The 21,427-nt window shown below is 43.7% G+C and overlaps 1 protein-coding gene across 2 annotated transcripts in view; it reads left to right on the top strand.

The window, feature by feature from the left end:
- Positions 1-21,427, top strand: part of VDR (vitamin D receptor) — a 1,262,566-nt gene that overhangs the window by 1,088,745 nt on the left and 152,394 nt on the right. Inside the window, exons 8-9 of one of the 2 annotated variants that reach the window (XR_015309792.1) lie at positions 13,267-13,928; positions 15,265-17,336. Coding sequence is in view for 1 of the 2 variants with exons in the window: in XM_086964248.1 (XP_086820374.1) it covers positions 13,267-13,383 (117 nt within the window). In the remaining variant the exon portion in view is untranslated. Of the gene's footprint in view, positions 1-13,266; positions 13,929-15,264; positions 17,337-21,427 lie in introns of those variants that run through there. The other variant, XM_086964248.1, reaches the window with a different exon arrangement.

Genomic DNA, 21,427 nt, shown 5'->3' with positions numbered 1-21,427 from the left:
ATTTGAGATGTCATCAGTGATGTCATCAGTGATGTCACTGACCATGTCATGAATGATGTAATATGTGACATCATCAGCAGTGGATTGCGGGTGCGCGATATATAGTTAGCGCAACTAACTATATATGGAATTTCAATGGTTTTATGCGAGTAAAATAAGGTTTTGTAAATGCGAATTCCTAACTATATATGGTCTATAACCTATGGTTTTTTCATTGAATATATATATATATATATTACCTACTGGCTATCGCCAGTAGGTATATATAGTTAGGATTTATTCCCTATGGGATTTTTGAAAATTCTATGTCTAATAACTTTGGCGTTTGTGGACGGAATCGGCTGAAATTTTCAGGAAAATGGCACATTTTGTTTCTGAGCAGCCCTTGAAAATTTGGGGGGGTTTCATCAAGGGGGGGCCGAGAAAAAAGGGGGTCCCAAAACGCGTTTTTCCCATGTTAATTTCCATAGGGCGGTTGGACTCACTTTTAGCTCGAACGGCTGAATGGATTTGCACGAAACTTGGCAAAATTGTAGGGACTGTTAGCCCGATGTGCCTTTGCTAGGTCTCAATATATGTGCTCCAGTAGTTTTTGAGAAATTAACGTTTAAAACAAGATATATATCTGTAACAGCGCTCCAGGCTGCGCACCGGTTCGCTTACTTTTCGCGAAACAGAACTTTGCGTGCAGAAAGCTGATTGGCTCTCCGGTGTCTGTCAACATTCTAAACAGTCCGGAGCGGCCGCCATCTTATCTCTCGGTAGGATCGAGAGAGAAGAAGAGGTGAAAAACGAAGGGGGAATTTAATGAAAGGGGGCAAGGTATACCCCTCTTGACCCCCTAGGAATGTTGTTGGGGTTATTAAAGGGTCCCGTGGGGAAAATAAAAAAAAATGATTTTTCACGGTAGAAGCGCTTCACGGGCCGCGAACTGGGCCGCAAACTGGTAGCGAAACGGGAATTCGCCATTTTGTGCTTCGTTAATTAAATTACTAGGTATAAGGGGGTGCGGGAGACGTATCCTAATCCCCTATGTTTCCTGAGGGTGGCTGAGGAGGCTCATATATGTTGATACATCTCTTCCAGCGGCTGTGCGTGAGCTTTTTTTTTTTTTGCTGCGTGACAGTCCGGAGCGGCCGCCATCTTATCTCTCGGTAGGATCGAGAGAGAAGAAGAGGTGAAAAACGAAGGGGGAATTTAATGAAAGGGGGCAAGGTATACCCCTCTTGACCCCCTAGTAATGTTGTTGGAGTTATTAAAGGGTCCCGTGGGGAAAATAAAAAAAAAATGATTTTTCACGGTAGAAGCGCTTCACGGGCCGCGAACTGGGCCGCAAACTGGTAGCGAAACGGGAATTCGCCATTTTGTGCTTCGTTAATTAAATTACTAGGTATAAGGGGGTGCGGGAGACGTATCCTAATCCCCTATGTTTCCTGAGGGTGGCTGAGGAGGCTCATATATGTTGATACATCTCTTCCAGCGGCTGCGCCATCTTGCCTTTTTTCCAATGCCACAATTTTGTCGTGCACGGCAGCCATTTTAGATGCCAGGCTGGTCCCAGGCTATCACCTACCCCTGCGGATGTAGTTTATGGCCCCAGCTGTAGAGAATCCAGACATGCCAACCCTCCCGATTCAGGCGTGAGACTACTGATTTTAGTGCTAGTCTCCCGCCTTCCGATTTCTGCAAGCAAAAACCCGGGGGCATATTACGAACAACTAGCGATAATTTTTGTCTCTAACTTGTTTAGAGACAAAAATTATCGCCGCACATCGGCGATTTTTATCGCAGATAAACCTTGCTATTATCGCAGAAAAGTCAGCGATATTCATGTATTATCGAGCAAATGCTCTTAGCCATGTTATCCACCTCCCATTGGATAACATGGCTAAGAACTGCTCAGGGCAGGTGTTAGCTTTTGGAGATATTCGCGCTTCGCGCGAATATCTCCAAAAGTTGGTAATAGGAGATAGCGATGTTAGGGACTGTTTCCAGTCGCTAACATCTTGGCACGCCCACTTTGCATGTCATTAGTGATAAGTATCACTGACATGCAAAGCGGGGCCCAAGATGGTCGCTATCTCCTTTTAGCTGTCACTAACTTGTGTTAGCGACAGCTTGGTAATAGGGAGATAATTTTATCTCCGCTTTCATGGCTTTTAAAGCCAAAAAAGCGGCGATAAACCCCCTTGATAATATGCCCCACGATTCCTCGGGGGTTTCAGCTGACAGGGCTTGGTATTGTGTTACGTGGTAATTTTTCCAGGAAACGTCAGAGGTTCGATGCAGGGGTTCTAGAAGAGGTGATAAACCATTTAAGCCTCATGAACAAGCGCATGGTCTTTTAAAGATTTGTGAAGTACTCGGGGCGGCGGTGTGTGTGTGCTCTCTTTCAGGAGCGGGCGGGGGGGCACTGCCAGCAACTTGCCAGGTCAGGTAGTGTTCAACACGTGCATCACCCTTTCTCTGCCTGCTATTGCGCTCCATGCTTCGGAAAGGTAAGAAAAAGAACGTGCATTTGAGTTTGAAATGTCCGATCCTGCAGCAGCACACTTCCAAAGCCCACACATGACAATAACCCGATTCAAGGCCCCATTCACCCGTTTTTAAAAAAAATATATAACACTCCAACAAAGTAAGATTATAAAACTTTATTAACTTTTAAATATAATGAACGGAACAAAAACTGTAAAAACATTTAAACATTTTTCACCCAAAAAAGCAACAATGGTCAGAAGCTGTCTTTTGTGCGAATAGTCCCAAGGCAGCACAACGTGCAGAGTTCTGGACGGCACCCAGGTGATGTCGCCTGGGTGCCGCACTGGTTTTGGGATCCTACAATGCTGCTCCGAAAATTGGCGTGGGGCGTCCCGGGTGGTGCGGGGGGAGGCCTCGTCAGTAGCGGTCTGTTGTGCGAATAGTCCCAAGGCAGCAGAACGCGCTGAGATGCTGATGGCACCCAGGTGATGTCCAGTAAACTGCCGCACTGGTTTTGGTATCCTACAATGCTGCTCCGAAAATTGGCGTGGGGTGGCCCGGGGGGGGGGGGGGCGTGGGGGAGGCGGCGTGAACGGGCCTCCCCAGGTGGCGGCCATCCAGCTGAGTTGCGCCCGCTCTTGCGGCTACAGCGTCTCGCTCACCATGTTGTTGAGTTGCTCCCACTCTTGCAGTGCAGCGATAGGCGGCTGCCACATGACTCTTAAAATGGCAGACGGCTCTTCGGTTTTGGGCCTGGTCCACTGAAATGGCCCTGGGACACCTTGGAACTCGGACGCTTGCCTGCTAGGGCTTGGGCTCCATTCTCGAAAAGCGTCCCCTCAGCCGTGAAGATTCTACAAAAGTCTTGGGGGCCCCCGACTCCCGCAGGCTTCCGGTGGGGAGCGGCAGCCATGAATGCTCGCGGAATGACCACGACGGAGCCACGAGATGGTGGTGCTCTCATGCTGACGCCAGCTTCAGTCTGAATGATCCAGAAACAAGGTGGGGCTTTAATCGTTTGGGAAAAAAAAATGTTCTAAACCAATGAAAAGTGTTATTTTTAGGTCATATGACCAAGCCTTCCATCTTTAGGAAACCAAAAGTAAAATGAACCAATGAAAAGTTTTATAAACAAGTCACATGACCTGTTATGCGGCATAGGGCTACAAAAAGCGTAGAAAATCCGTTGGCACGTGAGGAGGCGTCAGTAGCGGACCGATGTGCGAATAGGCCGAAGGCAGCACAACGCGTCGAGATCCGGATGGCACCGAGGTGGTGTCCAGCAAATTGCCGCACTGGTGTGGCCATCCTACAATGCTGCGCCGAAAGACGGCGTGTCCAGCTGAGTTGCGGTCACTCTTGCGGTACAGTGACTCGAACGCGCCGAGATCCGGATGGCACCGAGGTGGTGTCCAGCAAGTTGCCGCACTGGTGTGGCCATCCTACAATGCTGCGCCGAAAGACGGCGTGTCCAGCTGAGTTCCGGTCACTCTTGCGGTACAGTGAGTCGAACGCGCCGAGATCCGGATGGCACCGAGGTTGTGTCCAGCAAGTTGCCGCACTGGTGTGGCCATCCTACAATGCTGCGCCGAAAGTCGGCGTGTCCAGCTGAGTTGCGGTCACTCTTGCGGTACAGTGACTCAAACGCGCCGAGATCCGGATGGCACCGAGGTGGTGTCCAGCAAGTTGCCGCACTGGTGTGGCCATCCTACAATGCTGCGCCGAAAGTCGGCGTGGGGTGCCCCGTTGGCTTATGAGGTGATGTCAGTAGTGGACCGATGTGTGAATAGGTCGGAACCAGCACAAGGCGCCCTGCACTGTTGAGCTTTTTTCAATGCCTGTTTTTTGTTGTTTCCCCTCCATCAAAAACAAAAAAAATATATAAAACTGTGCAAAAATACAAAAAAATGTTTAGAAAAGCTGTGCTTGTAAGACTGTCTGAAGCTCTTTTGCACCTGCTGCAGCTTCACTATTGCCCTGGTGTGGCCAAAGATCGCCCATGACATAGGCGGCCGGCTTCCGAGGTCCGGCGGAACTTTTTTCCTTTTCATTTCTGCTTCTTGTCCCACAATCCGTTTCACCTGAAGACACGACCAGGTTCCTGAATGTGTGCAGGGGGACGCTATTGATTGAATGAAAATGGCGGCTTGACACAAAGCTGACTCAAGCGTTGCTGTTGATGCTATACAGACAAAAATTGGTTTTCAGTTTGTACATTCTTCAGGATTTTTTTTTCCATCCAATGCTGATTGAGAGTTTGTAGAAAAATGGCTTCAGATTTTCCACATATTACTCTTCAACATTCTTCCTAAATGTAACAATGTGAGACTCACTAGGAGAACGGCTGTTTATCTTTCCTTTCAAAATGCTGCCAACAATATTTTCTGAATGGAAGACACCATCTTGTAGCATAAAGGGCCGAAAGGGGTTCTGGTCTGGCCGATTGTTGGTGGAGACATTTTGACTATATCTTGGACCTGCCCGGCCTCGCCCAAAATGGCGCCGGTATAAATGGGACTCGTAACTCCTTGCCCGCAAATGTATATCTAGAAAATTTTATTGTAAGTGGTCCTGTCTTATTTTAATTACAAAATGTATGTCCACCGATTCCGCAACTGTTAGACACCTTAGTTCTTGCAACCTAATGGCCCGCTCGTTACGTTCCTCTACAGTGTAAATGTCTCCTCATCATATACGATTTCAGTTTGCTCCGTGGCCGGCCCACGTGGTTATAGGCCCGTATTTGTATACTGACATTTTCACAATAAAAGTTTTTAAAACAAAACACGGTAGTAGTATTTACATTGGTAAAGTTTTTACTTTTAGTCACTGTTTTCGAATCAGTAAAAGGCAAGTGAAATAAAGCAGTCCAATTACATGACGGATAAAAGGTATAATATGTAGGAACGCAGTAAAGATAAATGGTCAAGGGCAGTTGTGTTTTCCACTCCTGCAACATAAAGTGATCGATAAGAATCTGATAATCAGGCGTATCGGCGACTAAGACAGCAGGCCGAGTCTCTTTTACTCAACGGCTCCGTCATAGAACGAAGAAACGCCCTTTTTCTCGAAAAAGGAATATATTTTACTTGCAGGACAGTTGTACATTTTCCGGGAAAGTACATTAGCCTGGAATATTATAACATATGTTTTAAAAAAAATAATGTTCGAAAACAATAAAAAGCGTAATTTGTAGGTCATATGACCAAGCTTTTCATCATTAAAATAACAAAAGTAAAATGAACCAATGAAAAGTTTTATTAACAAGTCACATGACCTGTTATGCTTACGTTACGCGCTGCGCGCCGCGGATCACTTCCGGGTGCGCTAACGCGGCGTGTCATATAACGCATTACGCGACAACGCAGGTCAAGAATATAGTCAAAATGTCTCCACCAACCAGCGTTCGGAACACAACCCCTTTCAGCAGTCCAAAAAGTTCTGTTAAATGACAACAGAGGGGACAGGCAACAAGAACCATCAGTCAAAGAGGGGAGGGCAAGTTCTTCTCTTCCGGGTCATGTTGGGGCGCTACCGGAACTGATCGAATTGGTAGTCTACAGTGTTTCTGGATGTTTCAGACTAAAGCTGGCGTCAGCATGAGAGCACTACCATCTCGTAGCTCCGTCGTGGCCATTCCACGAGCAGACCTGGCAGCCGCTCCCCACCAGAAGCCTGCGGGAGTCGGGGGCCCCCAAGACTTTTGTAGAATCTTCACGGCTGAGGGGACGCTTTCGAGAATGGGACCCAAGCCCTATCAGGGAAGCGTCCGAGTTCAAAGGTGTCCCAGGGCCATTTTAGTGGACCAGGCCCAAAACCGAAGAGCCGGCCGCTTTTTTGAGAGTCCTGTGGCAGCCGCCTATCGCTGCACCGCAAGAGCGGGAGCAACTCAACTACATGATGAGCGAGACGCTGTAGTCGCAAGAGCGGGCGGTAAACAGCTGAATGGCGGAAGAGGCACAGTGTAGCAAAAGCGGGCGGAATGGCAACTGAAACGGTAAAGGGGCGCCCCACTACAGCGTGTCTTCAGGTCAAACGGATTGTGGGACAAGGTCCAGAATTGAAGAGTCATCAAAAGGCAAAAAGTTCCGCCGGACCCCGGGAGCCGGCCGCCTATGTCGGGGGCGATCTCAGGCTACACCAGTGCTATAAGACTTGGGGAGGGTGTCGGAGCCAAGCGTCTTCTCCGAGTCCATGGCCATCACACCGCCCCTCAGGGGCCTCCGTCAAGCTGTTTAGGAAGGTAACATATCACATTGTTTTCAAATGCAGTCAGGTCCACAAACGACACTCACTTACTTTGAGAATAGTGAAGCTGCAGTAGGTGGAAATAAGCTTCAGACAGTGTTACAAGCACTGCTCAGAACTCTGAACTATGGCACCCAACATCCAGAACTTATGCCATTTGAGAATGGCAGTGACATTGAAGCAACTCAGGGACCAAAACCATTAACGTACTTTCACGTATGAAAATCTTACTTGGGGAGGGGGCAGGAGCGAAGCGCCCCCTCCCAGTCCGCGCCACCACACCGTATGTTGAAAATCTGAAGCCATCGTTCTACAAAGTCAACCAACCTTGGATGGAAAAATCTAGAAAAATGTACAAACTGAAAACCAGTTTTGGTCTGCATAGCATCAGTAGCAACGCTTGCTATCAGAGTGCATGAGTTTCATGCTCGATCGATTGAGCTAGCCGGATCGGGCAATAAAAAGTATAAAATAGTTATGTAAATAGTTATTTAATAAAATGTTTTACCCTGTTTCTTTGCTGGTGTGTTGTCTATATTTTTAATATTTGCATAGGGTTTGTCGTTATTTTGGGCGGGGTGGGTGACGGAGTCGAGCTGTCTTGCAGCCCTCATGGTGTGGAGCTCAGTTCATCTCACTATTTTCGATTTCTCATGAAGGGTTGTTCCTAATATTTCTATTTTAGCGAGGTCAGAAAGAGATCCAATTAGTGGCCTACTGATTTTGCTCGATTACTTTTATTTTTTTACTTGATTTTTCACTATCTGCAAAGACTAAACAGAGTATTGCGACTTTGTGCTTGTTTGTAAATAGAGAATGATCCAAAGAGAACCAATTCTAAAACAGTAAATGCTTGGATAACAATCAATCAAATGGAGAGACAAGCAGGCACGACGGATTACAACGGGGGTAAAGGTCTGCGTTAACTACCGTTCACTATCTGCAAAGAGAGAGTACTACTAAGAGAAAAGAGGGGAGGGGGGGGGGTGCAGCGTTCAAAGCACATCAGCGTGCATAAATACGAAAATGTTTTTATCTATCACGTACTTGACATTTTAAAGCTTTTCATATTTGCTATTAAAAAACCATTGAAATTCACTGAAAAAACCATAGGTTATAGTGGATATATAGTTAGGAATTTGCATTTACAAAACCTTGAAAATTCAATGAAAAAACCATTGGTTTTAGGCCATATATAGTTAGGGATTTGCATTTACAAAACCTTATTTTACTCGCATAAAACCATTGAAATTCCATATATAGTTAGATGCGCTAACTATATATCGCGCACCCGCAATCCACTGCTGATGATGTCACATATTACATCATTCATGACATGGTCAGTGACATCACTGATGACATCACTGATGACAACTCAAATGACATCACTGATGACATCTCAAATGACATCACTGATGACATCACTGATGACAACTCAAATGACATCACTGATGACATCTCAAATGACATCACTGATGACATCACTGATGACAACTCAAATGACATCACTGACAACATCACAGATGACATCATTCATGTGTTAATACGATGAACCTCTACAGACTCTGATATATCCTTAGATACACTCAGTGAAAACAGACACTCACAGACTGTCACTCATCCATGGAGTTACTCATACACCTAGACAGTCATGCAAAGAATCAAACACACCTCCAATTCCTCAACTATACAGTTATACACACCTTACTTATTGAAACATATTCTAACACATATTTACTCTCTTATACAATCCTTGATACATGTTCACAATGATCCATACAGCCACTCACACATTCACTGGCTCTTATGCACAGTTATTTATATATGTTAACTCTCACATGTACTGTGTTTTACATATGTACTTACTTTGACATGTAGCACTGAGATATCCATTCACTCACCAATACACTCATGCACACAGTCAACCGCCCATATAGCTGTTTCCACATGCACTCTTGAACTCATACACCTAGTGAATCAACTGCTCACACATCTATGCACAGAGTCACACACCTCCCAGCCACCCATACACACACACTCAGTTTCCCACACAAATACTTTGGCAACCAATCAATAACCCATATAGTTACTCATATAGCTACTGATCAACACATGCAGCAGTTTACAGAACAACAGATATAATGATGCACAAATTAATACAGTTTAATCACTAACCCATGCACTCAGTGAGACACATTTAATCACTCCCTCATACAATCAGTCATGCACCTACTAAATCCTTCATCCAGACACTTATACATCCACTCATTCTTCAATATGTAAGACATATTTTAACTTTACAGAAACATACAGTCACTGGATGTTGTCATCAGTGATGTCATTTGAGTTGTCATCAGTGATGTCATCAGTGATGTCATTTGAGATGTCATCAGTGATGTCATTTGAGTTGTCATCAGTGATGTCATCAGTGATGTCACTGACCATGTCATGAATGATGTAATATGTGACATCATCAGCAGTGGATTGCGGGTGCGCGATATATAGTTAGCGCATCTAACTATATATGGAATTTCAATGGTTTTATGCGAGTAAAATAAGGTTTTGTAAATGCAAATCCCTAACTATATATGGCCTAAAAGCAATGGTTTTTTCATTGAATTTTCAAGGTTTTGTAAATGCAAATTCCTAACTATATATCCACTATAACCTATGGTTTTTTCAGTGAATATATATATATATATATATATATACACACACTTTGGTCCGTGCCTGGTTCCTGTTAGTGGCTGAATGTGAGACGGCAACGCGAGGGAAACTGAGGTTTTTGCATATATCTATATTAACACTCAAGTTCCAGTGAGCAAGGCGACTGTGCTCACCGAAACGCGTCTGCATATAGCACATGGCAGTTCACAAGAACATTAAAAAAATTAATACCTGCTTCTAGAAGAAAAGCAAGTGTCCGTTTCTCTGTCGTTCGTGATTACGAAAAAAATTGAGTGTTTGATTTATATATTATATGTATATATCTCCTACAAGGCAGTCCCCAGTAGGTTGTTATAGTTAGGACCGAGCTTTTATAGAAAAAGCATTTTTGACCTGCCTATATCTTTGACATCGTTTGACGAATCGCCTCGAAATGTTCCCAATAAGTATATATATATATGTTCCAAAAGTGAAGATAATCGAAGAAAAAAACTCCGCGAGCCCGCTGAGCAATTTATCGGTATTTTATTTACCAGGCAAAAAGACGTGTTTCGACCACGTCCGTGGTCTTGGTCGCAAAAACTGCTAAACGTCATTTGGCAGAAAGCAAGATTTTAGTCCAAATAGTGTTTTCTTTCATTTGGTGTAAATCCATTCTGTAGTTTGTGAGAAATTAACGTTAAATAAAAATTGTACATTTCACGGAATAGAGTCTACATAGCAGAGAGATCTCAAGATTAGATCTTATTGGCTGCCACCACATCACCAAAGATGTGACAGCAGTCATTTTAGGACCTGGAGACTCAATCACCTGTCATTAAAACATGTAAAAAGAAAAACACAGGGAGGGAGGCAGGGTAAGGCCTTTCGGGCGGGGGGGGGGGGGGCAGTCTACCATCCTACCCCCGGGGTAATTTTTTTAAAAAATTTTTTTTTTTACTGCAACTTAGCGAAGGATACCCTGTAAAAGTTCTTTAAAGCCATCTAGGGTGAGCCAGGGCCCTGGGAGGTTGGCAAAGCATATTTATATAGGAGAGAGGCGTAGGGCCTGGTGACCCCATCCCCTGGAGGCCAAAATGTCTTTGTTTTGGGTGGTGAGCATCTCCCTTCCTGAGCCAATTTATGGCACAGAGACCCCATCTCCTGGGGCCAAATGTTTTTTTAGTGAGAGGGGTATGTGACCCCACTTTCCCAAGCTGAATTGCATCTCCAGAGATCCCTACCCTTAGTGCCAAATCATGTTTTAGGGAAGATATGCAGTGGCCTACCCCAGCCATACAGTGGCCTTGGGGACAATGCCCCAGGGCTCAAATATGGCTCCTACTCGGTGAGAGCTAACACTTTTCTCCCAGTGCAAGAGCAGAGATAAAATATGGGGCTTCCCCTGTAGCCCCCCAGCATATATGGACATGTGGATGCACCAGGGCACCCCTCCGAAAAAATGTGTCCTCCTCACGTCAGGGAAGCTGGCACGGCCTGTGGTGCCCCTAGGGCTCCCCTCTCGGTCCACAACTATTTAAAGATAGGATACCCTGGTGGGTACCTGGGCACCTACTTTGAAGTAAAACTGTCTGACTTCCACCAGCGAAGCCAATAGGGGCTATGGAGACTCTGTGCACCCCCAAAGCCTCCAGTTTATTTAAAGGTGATAGGTGTTGGGCGCCCACAAAAACACTAAGAGGCCGGCTCCTACTAGCACACACTCTGGGTGCTGGGTGGGAAGCTGACAGGCATTGTGGTGGCCCTGGGGCTCCCTTACAAATCCCGGCTGTACCAGGGCATCCACTGTAAAAAAAAAAAAAAAAAATGCTGGCGCCTGCCAGCACCCAGTATTATTGTTGACTGGAAAGTCTGCAGAAGTCTTTGGGCTCCCGTCTACATTTGGCATGTTGTGAGAGCCCCATTTAGGCACTGGGGCACCCATAAAAGAAAGAAAAGAATAATAAATGAGTGGCAGGAGTCGTTAAATTATTAATCACTGCTTGTGCAGTGAGCGCCCCATAAAGCCCTAGTGCTATTTAAAATGATATATTTTCTTCTTGTTGGTGCCCATAGAAGGGGCAGAGGCTCCACCAACCATTTTGTTAATGGTAAGGGGTGATTTGGGTAGTGCAGTATCCCTCAGCAACATAACAAAAATGCAGTTAGTCTCCTGGGTAACTGAATCCATGACCCCAGGAGAACTTACAATATAGCCTTAGAACCCTTTGTAGCGGACTCTACTGCCTATGAAAGGCCCGCCCCAGCATTCGGCGAAGTAGAGCCTGCTACTTAGGGCTCTAAGGCTATTACAACATTCCACCCCTAGAGGACAGAATGTTCTAATTTGTAAAACAAAGGCCTCACGGAGCCCGAGGGGTTGAAATCCCTTCAGGCTTTACAAAAGAATGACAGAGCCCCAGGGGTTGAAATCCCCACAAGCTTTAGCAGCTGTGAACAAACATCAGAATGTTGAAGCCTGGAGCACTCCATTATCTACAATGGAGTGCTCAAAATTCCAATGTTCTAATATGTTTTAAATAACTCTGAGCTGAAGCTATATGTTCTTCAGCTGGAATGCAGGGACCTCTTGTGGTGGGTTCAATGGCTACACTTTGTGGCCTGAAAAATGTTGCCAGAAGACTCAGACATGTTGACATTTCCTTTTAATAAAGCTTTACTAAAAAAATGAATTATGACAACCACTTTTATTAAACACTAGCAGCCCGTCCCGACCTTGTCCGGGAGCACGGGCCCCCGCCCGGCCCGTCCCCCGCCTGCCCCGACCCCCGCCTGCCCCGACATGGGTCCCCTTACCTCAGCCGCCGCTCCTCCCGCCTGACCGCTGCTCGCACCGCCGCTGGCCTGCCCACTGCTCCTCACGTCACCGCTCCTCCCCCGCGCCATGTCCGCCGCTCCCTTACCTCAGCCGCCGCTCCCCCAGCCTGTCCGCTGCTCGCACCGCCGCTGGCCTGTCCACTGGTCCTCACGTCACCGCTCCTCCCCGCGCCATGTCCGCCACTCCTCGCGCTCCTGGACGCCGCTCCTCCCGGCGCTACTGATGTGAGCACTAATTCGGACGGACTACTGTTTTTTTTACTGTAATTTTTTTAAATAACGTTTTTTTTTTAAATGTATATAGCCTATAACCATCTACACACCCTGACGATTCCAACGGTGTATCGAGTGTGTGGATTGGCGCTGTGGTTCCCGAGTTTACCCGCCTCAAAGGCTGAAAGTTATTCCTTTAATATAGTAGTATAGATTGCAATCTGTAAATGTATTAAATATTCAATTGATTATAATTGTTGATGACTTCTTGACAAAAACAATATTTATGCTTTATATTTGTTGATGTGCTGACCCCTTGATAAAGCCAATAGGCCTGTTTTTTATAATTTGGTGTTCCACGACAGTCAGTAGGTCTTCCTTACTTAAAATTACATCCTTTATATTGCTACATGAAATAGTCAGACATGCACACCCGCAGGAGTTGGGTGCTGCCAGGTCATGCTCCCAACTGGTGCACAGCTGTTGGCTGTGCGCGATGGGTGGTTGGGAGATTGAATGCAGAGCCTAGACACAGGCTAGGCCCTGCACCCAACCCCACCCCACACATGGCAATGGACATCTTACTTCACATGGAATTCACTGAAAAACTAAAGCTTGGAATTGTAATTATATCTTACTTTAAACTATTTACTTTTCCACTATAACTGGTGAATTTCAGTGGTTATGTTAATTTAAAACTGTATGTTTGTACTGACAGTTTAACCTTACTAAAACATACGTTAACCGTTATGTTTTTTCAGTGAATATATATATAGAGAGAGATGATTTGTAATTGATAGTCGAAACTACCTTTTTGAAATAATTGTTGCCTTTCTTTACTAGCTGGCCACAACCTAGAGCTGCTGGAACCGCTTGTAAAATTCCAGATTGGCCTCAAGAAATTGGCTCTCCATGAAGAAGAACATGTACTTTTAATGGCAATTTGCATTGTGTCGTCGGGTGAGTACCAGTGTGCCCCAGTTCCTTGCTTTCACACACTGCTATTTAAATGGCTACATAACAAGTGAGCAATGCTAGTGCATCGAAATTAAGACTAAATGAGCATTAGTCTTTCCTAGAGGAGATTGCAAATAATGTAACTGTGTATTCAAAAAGTTCTCAAGATAGAAGATGACCTGTTTGTCTAGTTGTAGGTCTCATCTAAAGACTGCTACAGATGTATATTGGCAAACAGACCTATTGTACCCATTGTAGTGGGCTCTCTGTCCACTCTTTGCTCAAGATTCAGTTACTTACTTGTCTCCCTTCCCTTGTTCTTATTCAGTAGCTTTATTCCATATTTGTGTGTAGTGCCACCCAAAGAGCATTACAGTCTCGTGGTGTTTTGATTGGATTATTTTTTTTATTTTTTGTTTATGAATGTATTATTCCACTGTAACTTAAGACTTTGCTTTGCACAAAGGACTGCGTTATCTCCTTTGCTTTGTTTTTCAACTCCTCCTACTCCTGTTCACTCTGCTGTTTATAAATGTGAGCCCCCTCAAGTCTGTGTGCCATCCTCTCTTCTCCTGCCACGATTGTTGGACATCCGTCTTAAAATATTTTTAAATCATGAACATCGTATGCACATCGACCACTGAATGTATTTTAGAAAAAACTTTACAAGAGTACCATCATGCTTGCATTTGTGCACTGGAAGTCAATCTGGTGATGATTTTCCTTAACCTTAAAAACAATTCTACATGGCCACCTCCCATGCATGTGTAGGATGTAATTTTGCATTTCAATACATTAACCAGTATTATTTGAATGCAATAGAAGTGTTTATAATGCAAATTATAAAATGTCACTCTTTTTTTAGAACAGTAGTGATAGCCTGTTGTACACCAGTCACACATGACTCATTTTCTTTTAGATGTATTTTATTCCTCTGTTATGTTAAAAAAACAAAATACAAATAAAAGAAAATAGTCTTGAAAATTGAAATTCAAATAGATTGTGACATGTGTAATACCTAAACATACTATATAAGTATGAACAGCATGTAAAATTGGACACCCTAATGCATTACTCATTCTCATTTCTCCTTGAATAACTTTATTCGGTTGTTTACTTAAAAACCATCAAAGTATACAAATACATTCAAGATTTTACAGTTAAAACACTTAAAACAAGATAACATTCTTGGGTTACATCTAAAATGTATGGTAAAGAAAACAGAGATAAAACGTTACAACCATTAAAACAAGCACCCATCCTGTGGACTGCCATGCAATTAGGAGGCACACCACTTGGGAGGCTTTGGAGTAAAAATCTTGTATACAATACCTAGTTCCTTTGTCCTGATAACCAACATTTCATTATCACAAAAATGTATTCTGATAATAGCAGTCAGCAGAGTCTAGGATAAAAACTTATGTCGATTGATCCAAAAGGAGAATAAACAACGACTGACTGCAAAAACTATTGGTCCTGTAGTATCTGTTTTCAGAATTCTATAGGCAGCCTGATGTTGCTGTACTCCAATTTTTCAGCAGATAGATCATATCCACCCCCTGCGGATCGTTTGATATTTAGTACAGAAAAAGAGTATATGTTCTTCTGTCTCTTGTGTTATAGAACAGGCAAGGCATAGTTCTAGTGATAGTCAAACAGCCTGATTGCTAGGGAACTTTAATAAGAGGTTGCAGTACCTAAATCTAACATAAAGACTTTGGGCAAGAGGTGTTGTAATTTGGTCCAGAAAAGGTTCATAACTAGGGCATGACTTCGCGCATAAAAACTATGATCTTAATTGACCACTTGCTGATCTGGTGACATAGCGCTCTCCCAATACCTAGTCTTGAGTCTTAATAGGTCTCCTCTAGTTGCCCTCTCTAGGCGTTCCCATAATTCCGACATACCAAGTTATGTATACCAACTTGCAACATGTTTAAACCAGTGTAGACTTTTGGTGCTACTAATCATCAGAACCTCCTTCAGGGAGTTACAGTAATAAGAAAGCTGTGGTGTTGTCCACAAGCATAGCCAGTATGTTTATTTTTTATTTTTTATTAGCCATCAGTTATATACCATAAACATAAATGGCACAAAATAACAACACAAATATCCATCTTCAAAGCACAAAAAAGAGCAAAGAGAGAGAGAGAAGAAAAAAAATGGCATTGACAATATTAGAAAAGTTCAAATGATTGCAAACAATAGCATAGAATGACATATTGTAGACAATGCATCTACTAGTCCCACTGCAGGCTCGACCACACCCTTTCAAATTTTACCCTTGAGCGTGGACCCCTAGCTTTTGCTAAGGCCAATTCCATTTCATAAACCCCCCTCAGTAATACCTAAAATTCTGTGATTTTTGGACTCAGTATTTGAATCCATGCCTTAGCTATGCATAACCGAGCACAAAATATAATAATCGAAACTAGAAATTTCGTTAGATTACACGGATAGGCTTCTACCCCAATAGAATTTCTGTAACATGTAACAAACATATGTTGGAGATCAGTGGCATATGCATGGCACTTTGGGCAGCGTGACTTTAAAGAAGCTTAAGACGTGGCCCACTTAGAGACAACCTCTGGGGTATAGTACAACATAAATATAATCCGATGTTGTTGTAGCTTCAGGTTAACCAAGGTAACTGAAGTGTTTATTATAGACAATGATTTGTGCATTTCCTCGTTTGTAATCTCGGTTTTTCAAAAATCTGGTTTAATTTAGCTGTGATCTCTATGCCATCATCATTAGCGGCCGCTAGAAATGTCTGGTAGACTTTCCCTATGCAGCCCCGGCCTGAAGTCTGAAAAATCGCACATAATACCTCAGTTGAGCTGGATAGGGCTGATAAGCCCACTCCTTGAATAAAATATTCCATGACTTGTAAGAATTTTAAAAACGAATTATGTGCTACCTTAAATTCTCTTTAAGTGATGCAAACAATCTAAAGCATTGCTCATCATACAGCTGCCCAAGCTGAGTTATGCCGCAACGTTGCCACCCTCTCCCCACAGAATCAAAAAGTATTTCAGACAATCTCGGGTTTCCCCAAAGAGTAGTATATTTGTGCTATTCGGGTAGTGCATAGGCTTTACATATATCTTGCCAAATCCGGGCTACATGTCTGATGATCTTGAATCAAACCCTTTTATAATAATTCGGGTCAGCCATATTGTACAGTAAAAACCCCATGTTTGAGCCACAGGCCAGCTGATACGCAAGCCAAATCCTACCCGAACCAGGTCCCTTGACTAGACTCTGAATCCGATTTACAAAAGCTGCCCAAAAGTAAGCTTTAAAGTCTGGGGGTTTAAAACCACCTTGTTCGTATGTTAACTTAATATGCCTAAGAGCTCTCCTTCCCCTGCAATAACCCCATTTAAAACTGCCTACAGCACTCCCTTGCCGCTTAAAGAATGACAGGGGAACCCTCAGTGGAATAGTACGAAACAGGTAAAGAAACTTCAGAAGGATATTCATTTTTACTGCATTACACCACCCAATAATACTAAGTGGTAACTTATGCCAATTACGCATATTTGCAACAACTTTTTTGAGCAGTGACTCATAATTTAAAGCAATAACATCATCAGTATGACAACTAAGGCAGATTCCAAGATATGTAGCAGTTCTGGTGATTCCTAGAGAGGGTGGGGCTGTTTCGAGCTGAAAATTTAAAATTGACTGTGTCTTGTTTAGGTTTAGTTTATAGCCTGAAAAAAAAATGAGGTGCTGAGCCTCTTGAGTTATCACGGCTATAGTTTCTACTGGTCTCATAGTGTGTATATAGCGATATTGTTTGCTTACGCAGTAACTTTTAAAACCATACCATTGAGGGACACTGGAGAAATGAGAACATTATGAAGCATATGCCTAATAAAAGGTTCAATGTAAAGAGCAAATAATAGTGGGGATAGCGGGCAACCCTGCTGCGTACCCCTCTGGATACCAAAAGAAGAAAGACCATTAAGACTGATAGCAGCAGTTGGTTTATAATATAGTTTCTGAACTGCCGAGATAAACCTCTAACGGAGACCTAGAGATGACATTGTGTACCATAAAGACCCCCCAGCCACTCAGTCGAAGGCTTTCTCTGCGTCCAACATCAGCATCCCAATCTGCTGATTTAAGTGGCCAACAACATCGAATACAGCAATAGCTGTGTTTATGTGAGCATCTGTGTCCTGACCCGGGACAAAACCATGTTGTTGTTCGGATACCAAAAGATGACTTATAGGAGCTAGACGAGAGGCGATAATTTTTTTAAATATTTTAGTGTCCGCATTGGTTAACGATATTGGTCAGTATGAGCTCCTATCCTCCACAGGTTTCTCCTTTTTAGGAAAAACAATAATGTTAGTTATGTTCCAAGAGGAGGGTGCATCCCCACCTTGCAATATTTCATTAACCAGCTCAAGAAGAACCAGGACCAATATATCCTTGAAAGTTTTATAAAACTCAAGAGAAATTATATATTCGCCTACCACTTTGCCTGAAGGTAATGCACTGATTGCTGTGTTTATTCCTATTAGATCAACATTTCTGTCCAATTGGTCGGATTTAAGTTGATCCAAAACAGGCACGGCGCTTTCTAGTATATAATCCATAGCTATTTGCTGATTAAAACTGGCTGAGTCACTATAAAGCTCAGCATAGAATAACCTAAATTGTTCTATTATATCTTGGGATTTGGTATTGACTAGACCATCTGCTCCTTTAATTTTCTTAATATGCGACTTAACCCTCTGATCTGCTAACTGATAGGCCAAGACCCGTCCCACCGTTCTTCATATTCATATTGTCTAGTTTTAAACTTATGAAAGCTGTTAGCTACTCTGTCCCTCAGTCTTCTCCTGAGCTTCGCTCTTACTTTGATAAGCTGAGAATAAATCAATGATTCGCCAGTGTCCTTCAAGGCAATCGCTCAGGCATGTAACTGCTCCAATTCTAAATACTGCCTGTGCTCATTTTCTTCCAAGCTTGCATTTGACGGTTCTGTTTGATTATATATGGTAGTGTTGCCCCTGTCACATATGCCTTCAGACAATCCCAAACGATTGCTTAAGATGCAGCATGTAGATTATTCTCAAAGTATTCCCTCAGCGTTACTTGCATGTAATTTACATAGTCAGGGTTTCTGAGAAGGTGCCTTGGAAATGAAAATTCCTTTGTTGGCACCTTCCCTCCCCCCAAACTTGAAAATGTACTCTCAGCATAATAGGGTTATGGTCCAATGTGACTTTCGGACAGACCTCCATGGAAGAATTTTCTAGCATGGCTTTATTGGTAAAAATCATATCGATTCTGGAGTGCTGTTTATGCGGATTTGAGAAAAGGTATAGCCTGGTATTGTGGGAAATAATTTTCTCCAGACATCCTCCAATTGATGTATATGAAGTAGATCATGTATAACTACCCTCGTCTGAACCATTCGGTTTCGTGTTACAGTATTTGTAGTGTCATTTTTTTTTATGTATGGTACAATTAAAATCTCCCATAACTATAAGTTCCCCTGCCCATTCCAACAGATCAGAACACAAAAAGGAAATGACCTCAGGGCAGTCTATATTCGGACCATAAACAATACATATCGTCACCTTACTGCCAAAAATCAAAAGTTGGGCAGTTGCCCATCTTCCCTTAGAGGTGGCCATAGTATGTAACACTGATACTGTGCATTGTTTAGACTTCAGTAAGGCCACCCCTCGAATAGACACTGACTGTGAGGTGCATACAAGTAAATCATAACCAAGTTGTTTTAAGAGGGTTCTATCCTTAAAGGCCAGATGTGTTTCAGCAAGCCCGACTATTTGAGGTTTAAATACCTTAAATTCTTCTGCTACCAATCGTCTTTTACTGGCCTGATTGAGCCCAGATACATTTCATCACATAAATTTAACACACGGCTTCGTGTAAAATGTGTAAATTCAGACCAATCTCCATCCCGCAAAAACAAAAGTTCCATAATCCTGTGCTCATCTGTGCCTTTTTTACTGAGCCTTGGCTATTTATCCCCCTCCCTTCCTGGCAACCCCCATCTAGTAGCCCAGAAAAGTGACCAAAGTTGGCCATGCAGCAATTACCCCACACCCTTCCAACCCCCTACCCTGTATCTAAGAAAAGGAATCACCCCCTTCCTTGCTGTCCTGGAGTGACCGCATACAGAGGACGCTACCCTTACCCCCACCCCCAAGAACCCTCGTGAGCCCACCGCATCCCAGCCACACCACCCCCAAATGGACATGAAGTAACAAAAGATTGAGAAAAAGATCCCAAAAAACAAAAAAAACACAATTTAGCAGTACTGTAAAAGGCAAAACATAATTTGGAACTTTTTGTCGAGTACTTTAACCACCATTAACCATCAAGTCAATCTTTAGAAGTAGGCTGCCACTTAAAAAGTGCCTTTTTAGCCTCCTGTTCATTGAAAAAAAAATGTGTTCGACCATCCTTAATGATTTTTAGGCGAGGTGGCTCCTGTAAAAAAAACCTGCATGCACACAGCTTTAAAGGGGTCCATAAGTTGACGAAGCTGCCATCGCTTGTCCATCGTCGATTTACACAAGTCTGAGCGCACAAAGATAGACGAATACACTTTGACAGGAGCCCAAGGACGTGCCTTAAAGTAAATTGCTTGACGAAGCAGGAAATTGCCCAAAAACACAAGTATAGGCCTTGCAAAATTTGGTTTGGCTTGGCTGCTTTGTGAGAGAAATAAAGGCACTCTATGCGCTCGCTGAACCTGTGTGTCTAGATCTCAGTCTTCTAGATCAGGGAAAGCCTTCTGTGAAAGATTTACGATGAATGCCCGTGGGTCAGACACTTCCCGGCCTTCCGGAATTCCAAAGATCCTCAGATTCTGACCCCACAGGTTTTCAAGATCTTCAATCTTAAATTGCATAATAGACATTTGGGAGTCTTGTGATTTAACCAGATTCACAGTATGAGTATTAACCTCCTCTGCGGCTGCCACCCATTGTTGAAGGTCGGAAACCTCAGAAGATAGCTGAGAGACCTTGACGTTCACTTCTGACAGAGCTTGCTTGATCTCAATACTGTCAACCTTGGCCTGCTGATAAGTCTTGTGCTTCCGCTCTCTGAATGGCGGGTGCCTGCATAATACTGGAAAGTGAAGGTTCCTCATCCTCGCAGTCCCTACCAGCGTGCTGGGTATGCTTAATGTTGCTCACACTTCCTGTTTCCTTTACAGGCAATAATGAGGGAGATACTGACCGGGGTATAGTGGGGGTGGGAGACAGTGTAGGAAGGATTGTAGAAGTGGAAGATGTAGACTCCATAGCTTGTACTGTCTCTGTGGCTGTTGTCATTTAGAAAAAGCCTTGACCCCCCCTCAATAGACCCGTTTTGTAAGCTGCCCTGTCCGTACAGGTCCTCAGCGCCCATACCAGCAACTAATGGAGCCTCTGGGATGTTTGCTGGAATGTTTGCCTCCGGTTCTAGGCGATCATTGTGTGATGTAACAGTTAGAATATTACCAGGATCCCCCGGATTAAATAGCCTAGAAATAATGGATTTTACTTCGCCTTTTGAAGAAACCCATTTCCGCAATGGGCTCACCCCCGAACCGAGCTTAGCAGAACTTACTGTTCCCTTGAGACAACCCATCACCTCTGTCAACTTTGTCTTGGCTCCGGCCTTTGCCACCTTTACCTGCCCGGACTGGTTTGGGGCTTTCCCTTTAACAGCTTCCCCCTCCCCGGGTGTTTTTAGGAATGTTGGGGGCCTCTACTTCACTATTAGGACTAGACATAATGTCCTGTCCCCGTGCAACAGCATTGAAAGAGAGATCTGAACATTCGGGCTGTCCGGGTTGCATTCACTATTGCTCCCACTGCCGTTGAAAACACTGGTCCGCTTCTTGTAAATACCATTTTTGCAATTTTCGCCATTCTCACCCACCTTGCCAAGGCCAGTGCTCAATAAGTTGTTGTTTAGCTGTTTTAGATTTGCCAAAGAGTCCTCTTTAGACGACCCAATGGGCTCTAAAGTCTGATCTGTATTAGCCAAAACAGTGTCAGCG

Source organism: Lissotriton vulgaris, chromosome 1_1 (genome assembly GCF_964263255.1).
Source record: "Lissotriton vulgaris chromosome 1_1, aLisVul1.2, whole genome shotgun sequence".
Classification (NCBI taxonomy): Eukaryota; Metazoa; Chordata; class Amphibia; order Caudata; family Salamandridae; genus Lissotriton; species Lissotriton vulgaris.
Note: the sequence above shows the minus strand (reverse complement) of the source record. Positions and strands in the feature narration are given on the sequence as shown.